General features: G+C 35.0%; 1 protein-coding gene across 1 annotated transcript in view; it reads right to left on the reverse strand.

Moving 5' to 3' along the window:
* The window catches only part of LOC137656671 (fibrillin-2-like), a 92,469-nt gene that overhangs the window by 53,524 nt on the left and 20,334 nt on the right, over positions 1 to 18,611 (reverse strand). Inside the window, 8 exon segments of the mRNA XM_068390848.1 lie at positions 2,510 to 2,674; positions 3,285 to 3,533; positions 3,705 to 3,899; positions 7,709 to 7,804; positions 8,892 to 8,993; positions 9,359 to 10,042; positions 17,705 to 17,758; positions 17,761 to 17,786. Of these exon segments, the coding sequence (XP_068246949.1) occupies positions 2,510 to 2,674; positions 3,285 to 3,533; positions 3,705 to 3,899; positions 7,709 to 7,804; positions 8,892 to 8,993; positions 9,359 to 10,042; positions 17,705 to 17,758; positions 17,761 to 17,786 (1,571 nt within the window).

Below are 18,611 nucleotides of genomic sequence, written 5' to 3' on the forward strand. Positions count from 1 at the left end.
TGAAAGAAAGTCCACACTCTCTTTGTCACCATAATTAAATCTATCCAAAAACGAGTTCAAGATTTAAGATGAAGATAAAACACCTGCATTGCAAAAGCTCAAAACTAGAATATAGTACTTCACCAATTAGATGTGAAAAACTCCAGTTTAGCAACAGCGAGTAAAGTACGTCTTGTCGACACCTCGACAGAGAGAAAATTGAGTCTTTGTTTACATTGAGAGCTGGGTATCTGGTCGACAGATGGCGCTGTTGGGCACACCCGCAACCTGTGTAGCGATTGCTGACGAGTTTTTCCATAGAGTTGTCTGTCGAGCAACAGAGTTGCAGCTATATAATCACCGGCTAAGTTAAATATTGAAAAATGATTGGATTGTATTTCACCTACAATTAAGATATTAATAGTATTCCTTTTAAAAATAAAATGTGGATGACCAATACAGTAGGCTACAAAAATTGAAGCATAATATAGACCTCTTCAAAGGCAATATAGAGTATTGTTATAGTGCTCTTGGACCGGTTAGATAGGATACTACAGTATTCCTTAGGATAGATTACAGTAGTTTAGTATAGACAGACTAATTTACATAGCAAATTATACATTGCCTTAAGAACCAAGGATGGGGGCTTTCATAAAGATTTGACGGGAATGCTATGGGACTAATTGTTAATACTTCTGCTAACAGGAAATAGAAAAGTATCGAATAGATTTGGGTGAGGTTTCGGCCTCTTCTGACGTATGCAATTTGATTGGCCTTACCATGCGTATTGCCCATTAGCATACAAAGCTACGAAGCACAAACTGTGAATTATAATTAGCCATTACTATTCTGTACATTATTTCCTTGTGAAAGGTATTAAAAAGAGAAATAGTGGTCTGGCATAACTATAAAGAAGCTTAATCTCATAACCCTTTTTGTTCAGTGTTAAAAGTTTTCAATACTGTACAATATCTATGAAATAACTATTTCACCAAGAACATTATATTAACAAATCTCAATTAAGCTTACTGTATGCAAAGCACTTACAGTGAGCTGAAAACCCATTGAATGACAAAAGAGCTTTTTTTTATGTTTATATAGTAACCTAATAAGGCTTCATCTATTTCCACATCTGTGTATCCAATCATATTTCTATAACAATTTGACATGATAATGGTGGTAAAATTGGTAGTAATGGTGAAAGTAAACACCAAAAAGGACCAATTAAAGACTGGTTGAGAAATAGACATGAAATGTGGCAAATTTCATACAATGCATATTTTGAAACATACATTGCTGAAACAAAAGTCATGAAGTGGAATGATGCAAGAGATTTGCCCAGTTTTGCATCCAGTTTTTAACAGCCTGGTTTTAAAGTCCATTCATCGAAGAAGACACAGAAATAAATCACATGACGTAATATCTGCATTCTCAAGTATTTGTGGAGTTTTCTTTTATCCAACACTGAAAAAAAGTTATTCAAACAAAAGAACTGGGTTTGACATACTGTACTGCAAAAATTTTTTTAGCTTGAAACTTTTTGAAAGTTCACAAACTTCTCATTTTATAACAATATAGTCTTTGACATACTACAGTTCAATTATTTGTTGTGACCTTTTGACCCAGAACAAACTGTGTTGCTATTCACTGTCCAAAATTCGGACCAAGACATCAGCATACAAGTCAGATTTGTCACCCTCTGAGATCTAATTAGTGTTGTACTGTACTTAAATTTGAATACCCTATGTGAAGACAAGATGTATGAGAGGTGTAAGAAGATGTTCTGAAAAGTTAAAATATCATAATAGCATTCTTAATAAACGATCAGTATCAGACTGTATTTCTACTTTCAAAAAACTAAATGGACAAATTAGCATAACTTCTATGTTATTGATATAAAAAATAAGTGTTACTAACATACAAAATAGTTTGTACTGTGTATCTGTTTCCAATTTAGGTCAATGTAACTTTCCACCTGTCCATTTTTCTTTTACAATTTATAACAAACTTATCATGAGGCTCAATACTACACAGTATTCTAGAAGTTTTATTCCCACTGTGAGCAAGTTGTGGAATGCTCTTCCTAATCGGGTAGTTAAATCGGTAGAGCTTCAAAATTACAAACTAACAGCAAATGTTTTTCTATTGAACAGGCTGATACAAGTCTTTTTATAGTTTATATATGAAATATCTGCTTTGATGTTGCTACTGTTTTTAAAATATTTTCTTTTAATTGTTCATTCTTTCTCATATCATTTATTTATTTTCTTATTTCCTTTCCGCACTGGGCTATCTTTCCCTGTTGGAGCCCTTGGGCTTATAGCATCTTGCTTTTCCAACTAGGGCTGTAGCTTAGCTAGTAATAAAATCATCTGTAATAATAATAATAATAATAATAATAATAATAATAATAATAATAATAATAATACAGTAATATAAAATGCCCTCTGATATCTGATGTTTCCTAAAAAGATGCACCCCTAATCCCTAAGTATCTGTTAAAAAGAGGTGCTACTGCATGAACACTCACCTTCACCAGGCATAGGACAAGGAACGCAGTCGTTCCTTCCTTCACCCCATGCTTTACCCATGTTCTTGCCGCAACAACAAGCTTGGCGCGTCAGTGATATTGGCAGTGCTTTGCGACATCGTCCAGTGCCAGTTATTTCTGTGTAGCAAAATCCCTGACGTGCATCTAGGATTAAAAATAGAATATTTAGATGATTCTAATTCATAGCTCACATTGAAAATTAGATTAAAAAAATGCAGAACAATGATTCTAGTGGTAATTTGGTTATGAAAAATTAATATAAACCATGTATCTTGAATCAATCACAAATATCTAATGTTACTTTAGCAAATCCTAATTGTAAAAAAGCATCCAATATACATTGGTCATATGGGTTACAATGGTTTTGACTTGCATTTTGTGGATACAATACACCTCCCATAAGAGAATTGCATTTAAAGTTAGGACAGAGTTTCCTTTTATCATTCTATATATTTGTACTCCATGAATTCTTTTAGTCTTAGTTATGTTACCATGCCACAAAGTGTGTTTTCATGTCCTACTTTATGACTTTTACTACTGCATTAGCATATGCAAATGTATTTGGTTCTCACGTACAGCTCTGCATTAAGGAGTGTTCTGAAATACATCAAAACTCAACTTGCAGGAATGGATCTTCAATTGTAAACTGCAGACCTACTGAACACTATTTTGAATACCGATCAATTACCAAGATGTACAGTATTCATCAGAGGAATCTGTAATTATAGTCATAAGTTCAATAATGAGGGTTTACCTATACAGCTTTTCCGATCCTGAGAAGGAATGAATCCAGAGTCACAGCTGCAGTAATAGCTCCCATCCGTGTTGACACAACGTCCATTCTGGCACACATTATCCTCCACACATTCGTCTCTGTCTTCACAAGCATTATTCTCAGGGTTTCTGGACTGGCCCTCTGGACATTCGCACGTGAAGGAACCGATGCTGTTAACGCACACCCCTCCTTCACAAAGTCCTGGTATGGCTTCGCATTCATCGATGTCTGCATATCAAAAAAAGGTGGTACAGTATTTATATTGCTGCTTAAGTGAAATAATGTCTCTGCATATGATTCTCAACAATATAATTCAAGTAAAATATTGCAGTACATTCTTATGCATGGAGGAATACTCCTGAATTTAACTACACAAAGATAAAAAAGAATTAAACCTACCAACACATTGCCCACTGTGGATGTTTTTGAGGTAACCTTTATCGCAGTCAAGTCTGGCAGGACAGTGTTCGCATGGATGACCCCAGGCTTTACCAATCGTTGCACAACACAACTGCTTTGTACATACGACTCCAGGGAGTTGTCCTTGACACATATCATGCTGTACCTTTGTGAAGCACGGGCCTGTTCGGTAATCTGTTAGAACAAATAAAATTCTTCTTGAAATTGATTAATCAGCTGCAGCATTATAGCAACTTGAAATCTAGCAAAACTTCTAAAATAGACCATCATTCTTTCAAAGCATACATTCCTATGATTAGTATCCAGTTACCTAATGATCTAAGCAGTAAAATTTAGGGGCCGTTAGAAATATACTTGCAATAAAGAGATTAATATTGATCTCACTTGTTACCATATACAAAAAGCTGATCGTAACTGTCTAAAAGATTTCACGACAAATAATCTATTATAAGGAGGAGGATCTATTGGCACTGTCATATATACTTCAATATCTAGGAAATATTGATATTCTATACACCATGAAATCAAACAGTAACAAGTTCTCTTTTCAATAAGAGAAACTTCTTACTTGTCCACAGTGTACTGTAATGTAAATATATTTGCCGTATGAAAATATTCATGTATCAGGGACTATAAGTCTCATTATACTAAAGTTCTATACTGAAATGACAACAGCACCTCCCCCTCCTGGAACCATCTGTAGATGGCGGTGGGGCTTGGGACCCACAGCTGCCCAGTTACGAGGTAAATAAAAAAGATGAATCATTTTTAAAAAGCATTCCAACTAGAAAAGCGTCTAAGCAAATGCAAAAGTACAATACAACTAAGAAGAAAAGGTAGCACAGTTAACAAAACAAATGAAGACCTTTTAGCAAAAAGCAGTGACAAAGGGGAGGGGGAAACTGGTGCAAGCAGTAATGGGTCACAGTGTGGGTCAGAGCCAATGTTATCTCTTTTCATGAGACAAGAGATAACCAGTCAAAGGGGGAAGAGGCATCTCCAGGTAAACCATTTGATGATGTCAACTTCTTAAGCCATTTTCTGTCAGTAAAACGTTCTTGATGAAAGATCTTTAATTGTTATTCTCTGTTTTAGTTCCCAATATCTTAACAGTAATACGGCCTTTTACATCCGTTTGACCAGTCAGTTTTGACTATACGCCACTTATCCTCAAGTACTAAATAGAAAGATATAAGCCATGTTACTGTACTTTGCTTTTCCCGACCTTACGTTGGTTTCTACGTCATAAAACAATGATAGAGGGCTGCACTGTACATAAATGGCCTTCACATGGAAGCTTAATAATGCAGGTACTGTATCTGCTTTTCATACAATGATAGCAGATTGTCTTTTTTGTGTTCAGTATGTATGTGAGGAACATATAAGTCATTTTATGAGGGGAAAATCTGACCTACGTCGAAAATGGCCTTACTTCAGGCAGGTTATTACTGTTCTCATGGTAAGAGAAGTACTGTTCTGGCTGAAGAGAACAATTTCAACAGTACTGATAAATGACTATGAGATGGTTTCAAACATAAATATTTGCAATAATGGTGTAGATCATTGCCAGATGATCCATTTTGATTACTTCTTCAACTGGGAACTTCCACTTGAAATTTCAGCACTTATGGGTCACTGATGTGGTCTGTTTAAACCTGTGAGACATCTGTTGAATAATTTAAGGTTATAAGACCTATTTTTTTACCAATACAGTACTGTATTTTAATACTTCATCTAAACCTTAACATCTTACTTGATCATTTTCTGTCTTGGGAATCTAAGTGGACTGATGCAAAGAAAGATTACATGAAAAAAAAAAAATTGGTAAAGGAGTTGACTTTTCGCTAGGCGAAGCTTCCTAGATTATGGGTTTTACTCTTCTCAGCATAATCATATCCTCATTATTTTATATAAAAAAGGGTGACAGGATAAAAACGGCAATGCCGTGGCATAAAGTCAAAATTCTCTGAAATCCTAATGCAATAATAATTTTCCATTTCATTTTCTGAAATGCAGACACAAGTACCTATAACATATTACATCAGCCAAATACACGTGCTTCTCTGTCATGCAAGTTGCCCGCAGGGTAAGGGGTCGATTAGAAAAGTAAGTACAGTACTACAGTAAATGAAATACCCTGGATATGAAGGAAAAGTTAAAACTGATTTCTCTTTGCACTTCATTTGTCTATCAGCATTTAAGGATTCAAGTTATAAAAAAATATTCGGAAGGTCATGACGGTATTAACTCAAGTTAATCACATTACTGTACATAAATTATTATGGGTAGCCTAAAGCGCTCTGAACACACAAGAAGTAGAGTAAATGTTGAAAATGGCTCAGACTGCATGTGTTCAACTACCTTAAATCTTCTCTGAAATGTTTTAATACAGACAAATGTATGTAAATTGCTCTAAATTCCTACTTTTCATAATCCAAACAAAGGTACAGGGAAGGCAAAAATTCAATATTTTGGAAATACGGTAATGCAAATGTATGATGCAAATTCAATAACTGATATTAGATTAAAACACAAAAATATTTGTTAATAAATAGGCAATGCATGATAGAAAGCATATGTCCGTACAGGAACCTTTGGATTACAAGTTATTAGTTCCAAAATTGTTTAAGAAATAGGAATATATTTGGGAGAGAGATTGCCTGATGATAAAAGTCCAAGTTATCTGCAAAATCAAATGTGTACTGGACTAACTTTCCAAGAAAGACTTCGGAATCTCAAATCCTGTCCGAAAATAACTTTTGTATAACTTGATGTTCGCTAAAGAAATTGGAAATAAACTAATATTCAAGTAGTATAGTTAACAAGTTATATAAATAGAACTATGAATAACAAATGTGAACACAATGTGTCTGTGTAGATTGATATTTTATGAAAGAAGCATAAAAACAAACTCCATCACTTATAGTAGTGGTAAGACTTTACCTTCTTAACCACTTAAATTAGCTTGTGTGGTGTTCATGATATGCATATTTCGTTTCCTGTCTGTTATCGGAATCTGAGCTTAGTCTTCTTCTTTTATTCAGTAATTGTGAAATACTTAAAAAAAATATATATACATATATACAGAGAAATTTGGTTCCTGGTGGGCAAACGAATTTGGATGTTAAGAATGAAAGGGGTTATGCCTTAAAGTGTTGCCAGCAGATAGGAGATATGCCAAAATATAGAGAAAAAGAGTTCTCTTACTAAAGTATGCTACCATAAATGCATGTGAAACATTAGACTTCTTATCTAATGTTCTGCCAATTCTTATAATTCATATATTCCAAATAAAAGAAACCGCCCAAAATCAAAATCCACATTATTTGTACGCAAGTGGATATGTTATGCTGTACATACAGACCCTATTAATAATAAGAAAATAATTTTCAACTGATAGGATTATTGTAAAATACATTATTGCTAACTTTACTTACTTTTTTATCAACCACATCACGATTCATTATCATAACCTTCATTACCATTTTTTGAAATTCTGTCACATCTTATTTTGTTGATGCTATCCAGTAAGTAAACTATCTCAAGGATTCTTCTATGGGAGAGTTTAAGTACAATGATAAAGAACAGAAATTTAAATAATCAAAACATACACTACACATTGCTCTACAAAACATTAATTTATTCAGCTGAGAGAGGGGCACGGATTATTGAAAGTACAGTAATCTGGTAATATAGCGAAAAAAAATCACCGAAGATTCAGTATTTACCAATTAATCAAAATAAACTTTTCTCATCATTGACCGCTTTTAGAACTGCTCTGGCTATCTGGTACAAGAAGTATGGTCTTTGTTGATAAGATCTGGATCAACAGTGATATATCTCAATCTGCTATACAGTAGGCATTTAGGGCAACAAAAGTTTGAAGAAATAAGCTGTTAGTACTGCATATAAAGCACTACTGTCTTTGTTAAAATCTATAAGTGTTATTCATTATAGATCTATGTATATGTAAAGAGACTGACCAGCCTCGCAGCGCCTTCCAGTGAATCCGTACACGCACGCACATCTGTCTGGTCCAACACAGCGTCCGCCGTTCAAGCAGGGTTGTTGACACACAGCTGAAATGGATATGAGATGTAAAGTAAACTCCATTAACAAATATGTTTCATGATCAGTAATTGGTTGGCAATAGGACTTTTCCAAGACTCTTGATTCATTCATTTCACCATGAAATTTTAATATCTACATCATTATTGACTTACCTAACTGATGCTACTAATTTGATGTATGACTCAATTATTTTACTAATCATTTTCAAATTACTTCTGATCTATTATCCATTAATTTCACTTCAAAAAAAAATTTAAATTTTTAATGTATCTTGATTCCTCATTTTAGCCAAAACAGACTACGTTTAATCGATTCATTGTAAAGGTGTCTTATTTTCCCACCTTTACTAATAAATTTTACAATTTTACTTACTTGATTTATTATTATTGCTGAATAAATTTAGAATAAATCTTGATGCAAAATTTTAGTAAATACTGTATTTTCAAAATGTTCATAAGCTTTTCTTCATTAGTATTCCTAACAAATTTTCAAATATCAATGATTCTTAGTTAGAGATTTATCCCCAAATATCTAAGATAGTAAAAGAACTTTATCAATTAATATCTAAACAGGCCATTCAGCATCTTATAATGATAACAAGCTTAACTTTCTTTAAACATTTTCGGACAATTAAAATAGAAAAAAAAAATAAAAAAACAGGAGCCTTAAAGTAACCCTATATACATTACTTTTTTTAGTGTATTTTATTTAATAACCTATTCCAAAAGTTTGAGATTCCTTCATGAAGTCAAATGTCACCATTACAAAGAACGGGAGCCTTGAATTAACACTATATACATTACATTTCTAATGTATTTAATTCAATAACCTTTTCCAAAAGTTTGAAATTCATTCATGAGGTCAAATGTCACCATTGCAAAGAACAGGAGCCTCAAATTAACCCTATATTCATTATAAGTCTGATGTATTTAATTCAATAACCTATTCCAAAAGTTAGAGATGCAGGCAAGAGATCAGATGTCACCATTATAAAGATGATATTTGTGCCATGTATTTCAAACCCCATCATCTAATATTTCTGCTTGGGACTTTAGTATCGAATATGATTGGAATAAATACGAGTCATTTACTTACGCTCTGCACAATGCTCCCCAGTAAATCCTTGGCGACATATGCATCGATTTCCTTGGCAGGTTCCACCATTGACGCATGTTGTAGTGCAACCGTACCCACCTCCTTGAGCGATAGATCATCATTAAAATTAAACAACTGTGATAATGGTACACATCCAAACAGGTATTGCAAATTGTTAATTATGAAGAGCCATTTTGAGAACTATACAATCTTGCATTTTATATTTGGTCAATGATATAAAAACATTTCTGTAGACATTATACGCAATATCAATAGTATAACTTGTCTTCAGGCTTCCATGTTAATGTGAGCTTGATGGTAAAATAGTTACCGGTATATCTTAAATTAGATAAGGCTGGGCCATTTCCATATTCTTTAATCAACACAGTAAAGTTCAAAATGGGAGTCTGAAGTCAGGTTTTACCATACTGGTTAGGTAACATTGATTCGGTAAACGATGAACTTACCTCCTCCGCCAATGCCACCTCCTCCCCCACCGATGACTCCTCCTCCACCAATACCGCCATTACCTCCTCCTCCAATACCTCCACCTCCAATTCCTCCTCCTCCTCCTCCAATACCTCCACCTCCTCCAATACCTCCACCACCACCAATACCTCCGCCACCACCACCAATGCCTCCACCATTGAAGCCACCGCCTCCACCATTGAAGCCACCGCCTCCACCGCCAATGCTTCCACCTCCATTAAGGCCTCCACCACCAATGCCTCCACCTCCATTAATGCCTCCACCACCAATGCCTCCACCACCAATGCCTCCACCTCCATTAATGCCTCCACCACCAATGCCTCCACCTCCATTAATGCCTCCACCACCAATGCCTCCGCCACCAATGCCTCCGCCACCAATGCCTCCACCTCCTCCAATGCCTCCTCCTCCTCCAATGCCTCCGCCTCCACCAATGCCTCCTCCTCCACCACCAATACCTCCTCCTCCGCCAATGCCTCCTCCACCTCCACCAATGCCTCCTCCACCTCCACCAATGCCTCCACCACCTATTTCACCCTCTCCGTCTCCTCTGCCATAGCCATTCCTCCCTCCACAAAGGGGTGAAATGAATCCCCCCAGACACATGCAGAGGTTGGGGCGGACGCATCTTCCACCTCGGCCGCATTCACGGGCGCACACAGCTGCAGGAAGAAGAGAAAATAATACATTAAGTTTGAATGTCTGTCATGGCTTTGGGAAGCAGACTGATATGATTTGGACATAAAGTGAGAATTAGAGATGATATCTGGAAGAAGAGAAAGCAATATATTGAAATTGAATGTCTATCATGGCTTTGGGAAACAGACTGAGATGGTTTGGACATATAGTGTAAATTAGAAATGCTATCTGGAAGAAAAGAAAACAATATATTAAGTTGGAATGTCTATCATGGCTTTCGGATGCAGACTGTGATGGTTTGGACATATAGTGAGAATTAGAGATGATATCTGGAGGAAGAGAAAACTATATACTATTAATTTTGAATGTCTATTATGGCTTTGGGAAGCAGACTGAAATGGTTTGACATATAATGAGAATTATAGATGCTATCTGGAAGAAGAGAAAGCAATACATTAAGTTTGAATGCCTATTATGGTTTTGGGAAGCAGACTGAGATGGTTTTGACATATAGTGAGAATTAGAGATGCTATCTTGATGAGTTGAAGATCACTCGAATAAAAAAACGGAGTTACATAAGACAATCTAGGTCTGATGGGAAAATAAGTAGAGAGAACAGGAGGCAGGGAAGAGAATTTGTTTCACAAATAACTTCATAATGGAAAATTTGATATTAAAATGGTATGGATAATGAAATTTTGTAACACTATTTACTAACTGTTTATATTGATATTTCCCATTATAGGGCAAAGTAAAGATCAGTATAAGGTATACACACAAATTACACACACACACACACACATATATATATATATATATATATATATATATATATATATATATATATATATATATATATATATATATATATATATAGGGATTTTGACGAAGGAAAAATCTATTTCTGGGGAGAGACCTGTGACACCCGGTGAAAAGAGTCCTTCTTTACGCTTTTCTGATATAAATCTTCCAAATATACCAGAGAAAGATAAAAGCATGGAATGCAGAGGTTACTACCCTCACGCGAGCACCTTGTGGGTGTCGTGTATACATCAGGGGCGTGTGAAAACCACTATTCACAGGCTGTCTTCCATTTAGATAATTCCTTCATCAAAGGGAAGGGCCGTAACAAAGGCCCTAGAAACCACACTTGGACTACGCCACCGTATATATATATATATATATATATATATATATATATATATATATATATATATATATATATATATATATATATATATATATATATATATATATATATATATATGGACAGATATCAGAAATATGGTAATATGTTTGCTACTTTGCTGAGGGTTCGATTAAAGATATGCAAGTAACAATGGGTCTGAACAATATCTGGAAGGGTAACCATCATTAAATTCCAAATGTTGTTGGCACCAAATCTCTTCTCCTACAGTCTGTCTGATAACCTTGCCTTATGCATCCATTTATAGGTAGTAGGTTGGCCAGGGCACCAGCCACCAGTTGAGATACTACAGCTAGAGAGTCATAGGGTCTTTTGACTGGCCAGACAGTACTACATTGGATCCTTCTCTCTGGTTACGGTTCATCTTATCTTTGCTTACACACACACACACCGAATAGTCTGGCCTATTCTTTACATATTCTCCTCTGTCCTCATACACCTGACAACACTGATTACCAAACAATTCTTCTTCACCCAAGGGGTTAACTACTGTACTCTAATTGTTTAGTGGTCACTTTCCTCTTGGTAAGGCTAGAAGAGACTCTTTAGCTAAGGTCAGCTGATCTCCTAGGAGAAGGACACTCCAAAATCAAACCATTGTTCTTTAGTCTTGGTTAGTGCCATAGCCTCTGTACCATAGTCTTCCATTGTCTTGGGTTAGAGTTCTCTTGCTTGAGGGTACACGGGCACACTATTCTATCTTATTTCTATTTCTCTTGTTTTGTTAAAGTTTTATACTTTATATAGGAGATATTTATTTTAATGTTGTTATTCTTCTTAAAATATTTAATTTTTCCTTGTTTCCTTTCCTTACTGAGCTGTTTTCCCTGTTGGGGCCCCTGGCCTTGTAGCATTCTGCTTTTCCAACTAGGGTTGTAGACTCGGTAAGATGCCCCCCCCCCAAAAAAAAAAAAAAAAAAAAAAAAATAAAAAATATATACTCGGAGAAATTTTCTAGAAAAAATCACGACTTGTTATTTAGAAAAACATTAACACATAGGCCAGTTAGCCTTTCTAAATATTTATTACTGACAAAAGAGGTTCACATGAAGGACCAATGAGGGTGGACAGATCATCATCATCTCCTACGTTTATTGTCGCAAAGGGCCTATTTCACTTGAGACCAAGATATCGAAACTATTTTTATAAAATTCACTTTCCACTTGCTGTAACTTCCCACTTTGATTCATGGTTCTAACATTCCCATTACCAATTTTCAATTTTTCTTTAATATTTATAAACCAAGAGATTCTTAGCCCCCGCTACGTCCAGGACTGCGGGCTATTGTGTCATTTACTCTTTCCATTAACTGACTAAATTCAGAGGATTCATTGGCTAGATACATTAAAGGATAGCTAGTTGCTTGTGATGTGCAGTGCCTATCTAACTAAAGCAAGTAACCCCTGCTGGTCCATAATGATTCTGGATGAGGGAGAGAGGGTGGACAGAAGGGCCTCAAAATGAACAAAATTTATATGGGTCAAATAAGTAAAGCCTTTGGAAAGAGAAATGAACAACATAAGTGCCAGATATGCTCAAGATAACAATGCAAGGTTTATCCATGTTAGAGACCAAAACCTCAATATTAATTGGACATGTGCAAAGAAAATGGGTCATTCAAATAACTCATTGAAAAAAAAAATGATAGAGTCCAGTTTTATAAAAGAAAATATTGATAACAATTTAAATAGGGGACACGGAATGTACAAACCAGACGTATTTAAAAGCAGATATCTACAAGCTTGATACATTTATTCAGTAATTACTCACAGTAGATCTGACTGGAGTGACACTTGGTTTCTTGCTTAAAAATTATGTACCTCAAATAATAAATGCCATTGTGAAATTAAGGGATCCAAGGGCAGCTCCAAGAACATGAACGTGCATCAACATATCATCATCATCATTATTATTATTATTATTTTCATTATCATTATCATTATTATCATCATCATCATCATCATCATCATTATTATTATTATTATTATTATTATTATTATTATTATTATTACAAACCAAGCTATAACCCTAATTGGAAAAGTAAGATGATATAAGCCCTAGGACTCCAACAAGGAAAATAGCCAAGCGAGGAAAGGAAACAAGGAAATAACAAAACTACAAGAGAAGTAATTAATAAAAAAAAAAAACAGGTGAGAGAAATAAGATAGAACAGCGTTTCCAAGTGTAGGCTACCCTGAAGCAAGAGAACTCTAATCCAAGACCAATTAAATCAAAACCAGTTAAACAAGGCTTAACAAAAACATAAAAAGAACTAAACAATGACAATGCTGAGCATGAACACAAATTGGAACAGCATAAAAAAACATATACTTCTGTCATTCACTGGGTGTACCATTTCCCTTGGTAGTCGCGGTATTGCAGGGCAAGGAGAGGAGAGGAGAGCAAGATGATGTTTGTCGTGAAACACGAGCCCAAAAAAATTATCGGCCGCCACTGGTAATCAGAAACCACCAAGGCAGTACGGTGGATTTCTGTAGAAGATCGTGACATCAAGAGGAATCGTTGGCGTTTTTAAAAGTCGTTCTTTGGCTGGGAATGAATTAGAGATAGAATGATACTTCTTCATGCATGTAATAGGATTATGTACGAGAAAACACACACTCTCCTCTCTCTGTCCCTCTTTCTCTCTAGTGTATGTATGTATATACATATTTCTAATATATATATATATATATATATATATATATATATATATATATATATATATATATATATATATATATATATATATATATATATATTTGGGACATTTTCAAAAAGAGCTGGCCCATGCACAATACAGCATTTTATTAGCTAAGCTACAACCCTAGTTAGAAAAGTAGGATGCTTTAAGACCAAGAGCTCCAATGGGAAAAAATAGCCCAGTGATGAAATGAAATAAGATAAACTGACTATAAGATAAGTAAGGAACGATTAATATGAAACATTTTTTATAATAGTATCAACAATAAAATAGATATTTTACATATAAACTATAAAGATAGAATTATGTCAACCTGTTCAATATAAGGAAATTTTCTGCAAATTTGAACTTTTGAAGTGCCACTGATTCAATTGCCTGATTAGGAAGACCTTCCCACAATTTTGTCATTGCAAGAATAAAACTCCTAAAATACTGTGAAGTATTGAGCCTTATGATGAAGAAGGCTATTAGAATTAACTGCATACCTAGTATTACGTACAGGATGGTACTGTTCAGGAAGATCTGAATGCAAGGATGGTTAGAATTATGAAAAATCTTATGCCGCATGCATAAAACACTAACTGAACGACGTAGCCAGAGATGAATATCTAGATCAGAAATGGGAAATTTAATAGACTACAAGTTCTTGTGCAACAAATTAATATATGAGATTCAGCAGCTGAAGACCAGACAGAACAATACTCGAAATAAGGTATAATGAAAGAATTAAAAAGAATTAAAACACTTCTTCAGAATAGATTGATGACTAAAAATCTTGAAAGAATTTCTCAATTAGCCAATTTTTTTGCAAAAGAAGAAGAAACAGACTGAATGCGTTTCTCAAAAGTAAATTGGCTATTGGCTATCAAGAATCACAGCTAAAATTTCAAGAGTCGTATAGAGTTAAAGAAACATTATTAATGTTGAGATCTGGATGTTGAGGAGCCACTGTCCTCGACCTACTTACAATCATAATATGAGTTTTGGTAGGGTTCAACTTCATGCCCCATAATTTGCACCATGCCCTAATTTTCGTTAGATCTCTATTAAGGAATTCTGCAACTCCAGATCTACATGCAGGTGATGGACTTGAAGCAACAAGAGTAGCATCATCTGCATATGGAACACGTTTATTTTCTAGGCCAAACAACATGTCAAGGTAGTAGGTTGGCCAGGCCACCAGCCACTCGTTGGGATACTACCGCTAGAGAGTTCTTGGGTTCTTTTGACTGGCCAGACAGTACGACATTGGATCCTTTTCTCTTGTTACATCTCATTTTCCTTTAACCTACACATACACCGAATAGTCTAGCCTATTCTTTACACATTCTCCTCTGTCATCATACACCCGACAACACTGAGATTACAAAACAATTCTTCCTCGCTCAAAAGGTTAACTACTGCAGTGCAATTGTTCAGTGGCTACTTTCTTCTTGGTAAGGGTAGAATACACTTTAGCTATGGCAAGCAGCTCTTCTAGAAGGACACTCCAAAATCAAACCATTGTTCTCTGGTCTTGGATAGTGCCAGAGCCTCTGTACCATGGTCTTTCACTGTCTTAGGATAGAGTTCTTTTGTTTGAGGGTAAACTCGGGAACACTAATCTATCTTATTTCTCTTCCTCTTATTTTTTTCATTTTTATAGTTTATATATGAAATATTTATCTTAATGCTGTTACTGTTCTTAAAATATTTTATTTTGTTAATTACTTTACTTGTAGTTTCCTTATTTCCTTTCCTCACTGGGATATTTTCCCTGTTGGAGCCCATGGGATTATAGCATTCTGATTTTCCAACTAGGGTTGTAGCTTAGCAAGTAATAATAATAATAATAATAATAATAATAATAATAATAATAATAATAATAATAATGATAATAATAATAATAATAATAATAATAATAATAATAATATGAAAAGTTTGGGCCATGAACACTACCCCGAGGAACACAAGATATCACATCCCTATACTCTCCTATAAGTCAACACCAATGAGTGCTGATTTAAGGGTAGCCCACCACTTATGTTCTAAGGTTGTACCAGAAAGGTTTTCTTTTATGGTTAAATTGTATTCCTTTTTAGTCGAAGCATAAACTCTCTGAGCAGAAGCTCTTACCTGAGCATAGTTATTCCAAGTCAAATCTGATCTGTTACCATTCCAAAGATGATAGGCCTCCTACTTCTCCAGATAAGTACCTCTACAATCATTACTGAAACAGGGTTTTGTCTTTCACTCAATACCTTGGCAAACGAGAAGGGATACGCCTACTAATTACGTTGACCAGATTCTCATTGAAGAGAACAGCATGCTCAACACTATAAAACTTTGACCAATTAAAAATCAAAAGATCACTCAAAATGTAATTCAGTTTGCTTGAGATTTTATATAAATCTTAAATGAGTATGACATATCAGGGACAGGCTGATCAGTCTTACCTACTAATGAAAAGGGATGATCAGATGTCCCAAATGGAGAACTAACCTTACTTGTTATAACGTCAAGGGAGTCAATGCATACTAGGTCCAAGAAGTTACAAGACCTGTGAGTAGCTTCACTTATGATTTGCTCACAGCCTGATTCACAGGCCGGTCCAAAGCTCTTATGCCATGGCAATCAGTAGGAGAAACAGAATTCAACCACTCCTTATGGTGATCATTAAAATAACAAACACAGACAAAAGACGCCTTTCTATCATCATCTAGTATTTTAGCCAAAATGGTAAGTAGATAATCTGTAGATAGAATCATCCAAGTCTGAATTCTAGTAGACAGAACACAAATATAAGTTGTTATGCCTGCCAAAAACTTTTGTTACCAAAATCTCATGACAGCCACACTCAAAGCAGGACTTATGAAAAGCAGGGTACTCGGTCCTAATATACACAACTATTCGTCTTGCCCTAGGAATGGCACCCTGTTTCTGAGCATAAAAGAATATACCGTCTGGAGGCAACTGTAAGGTCCTGAATATTTGGTTGCAGACCACGAATATTGCAATACAGTAGGCCACACTGGCAAAGTCTAGGACGTACTGGTCCCAGATTTCACTCAATGTCTCCAGACAAGATAAGAATTAAAAGCAATAAAAAAGATTCCTCATACATAAAAACATATTTAGAAATAATGATAGCAAAAAAATGACTGATATAACCCATAGACTAAAAATAAAATGTCGGATAAAACTGGTCATCATGGCGGAGCCGACACACCATGCAAGGCTAAGTACCCTCCAAGATAGCCACTTCAACTGAAGGGAGGGCAGTGATGATGGTTTTGAAAATGAATACTTTATATGTGAGGAAGATACACCTGCCCAAATACACCGTTTAAAAAAAACAAGAGAAAGAGATAACATACATTTACGGTATGACTGTTTTATATATATATATATATATATATATATATATATATATATATATATATATATATATATATATATATATATATATATATACATATATATATATATATAATATATATACATATATATGATAGAGAGAGAGAGAGAGAGATAGAGAGAGAGAGAGAGAGAGAGAGAGAGAGAGAGAGAGAGAGAGAGAGAGAGAGAGAGAGAGAGAGAGAGAGAGAGAGAGAGAGAGAGAGAGAGAGAGAGAGAGAGAGAGAGAGAGAGAGAGAGAACTATGAAAAGCATAAAACTAAACCTAATAATTTATGAGAGAGAGAGAGAGAGAGAGAGGAGAGAGAGAGAGAGAGAGAGGAGAGAGAGAGAGAGAGAGAAGAGAGAGAGAGAGAGAGAGAGATTCTGTTTACTTACGTATGATACAAAGATGATTTCCTTTCTTCTGTTTCCATCCAGGGCAACAAAACTTCGATGTCGGGAACCACACACGTTGGGCCTGAAAGAAAATAAACATATTTCAGTAATTTACTTTACATAATAAAGACCATGTGTCTGACTCCACACACACTATAAAAGGGCCTTATCTAAACAAATATTAATGAAACCTACGTTATTTTAATAATCCAAGAAATATAGAAGCTTCTCTGTAGGTCCCATCACAATGGAGGGTATTAAATTCTGTTGTGTTGTGCAGCATTGCATGACTTGTACACTCTTTGGCATAATGGTTATCTAAATCTGCTCATATCATTCAAAATGAACCAGTCTCTCTCGCTCTCTCTCTCTCTCTCTCTCTCTCTCTCTCTCTCTACTCTCTCTCTCTCTCTCTCTCTCTAAAACTGTCCAAAAACCCAAACATGTCGATTCTTTTGTCCTACAAAGGACTAGAGACGGCTGCATTATTATTGTTGCATAACAAATATATGTTTAAAACAAGAATTTCATGATCAAAAATTATTTATTTCGCTAAGTTTTTTCCTAATACCGTCACTGACTTTTTTTTCTGAATGTCGTCACTGTCTTTCTTCAATAATTATGCAGTCTACCCTATTCGATAAAAAAACGTTTTCTTTAAATTAATTTAGTTTCCCCAAAGAAAACAACTTTCAAATCATGGTAAACTGTAAATAAAAACCAATCCAATATGTCCTTCTAATATAAACAGACACCAGCCTATTGTTAACACTTTTTTACTGATAAAATTCTTTATATTTTAATCACCGTACAATAAATTAGGGTATATCTTAATAAATATTTATTTACGAAGTAAATAAGGGCCATTTTCAAAGAAAACACGAGTTTTTCTACATATACCCCATTT

Source organism: Palaemon carinicauda, chromosome 17 (genome assembly GCF_036898095.1).
Source record: "Palaemon carinicauda isolate YSFRI2023 chromosome 17, ASM3689809v2, whole genome shotgun sequence".
NCBI lineage: Eukaryota > Metazoa > Arthropoda > Malacostraca > Decapoda > Palaemonidae > Palaemon > Palaemon carinicauda.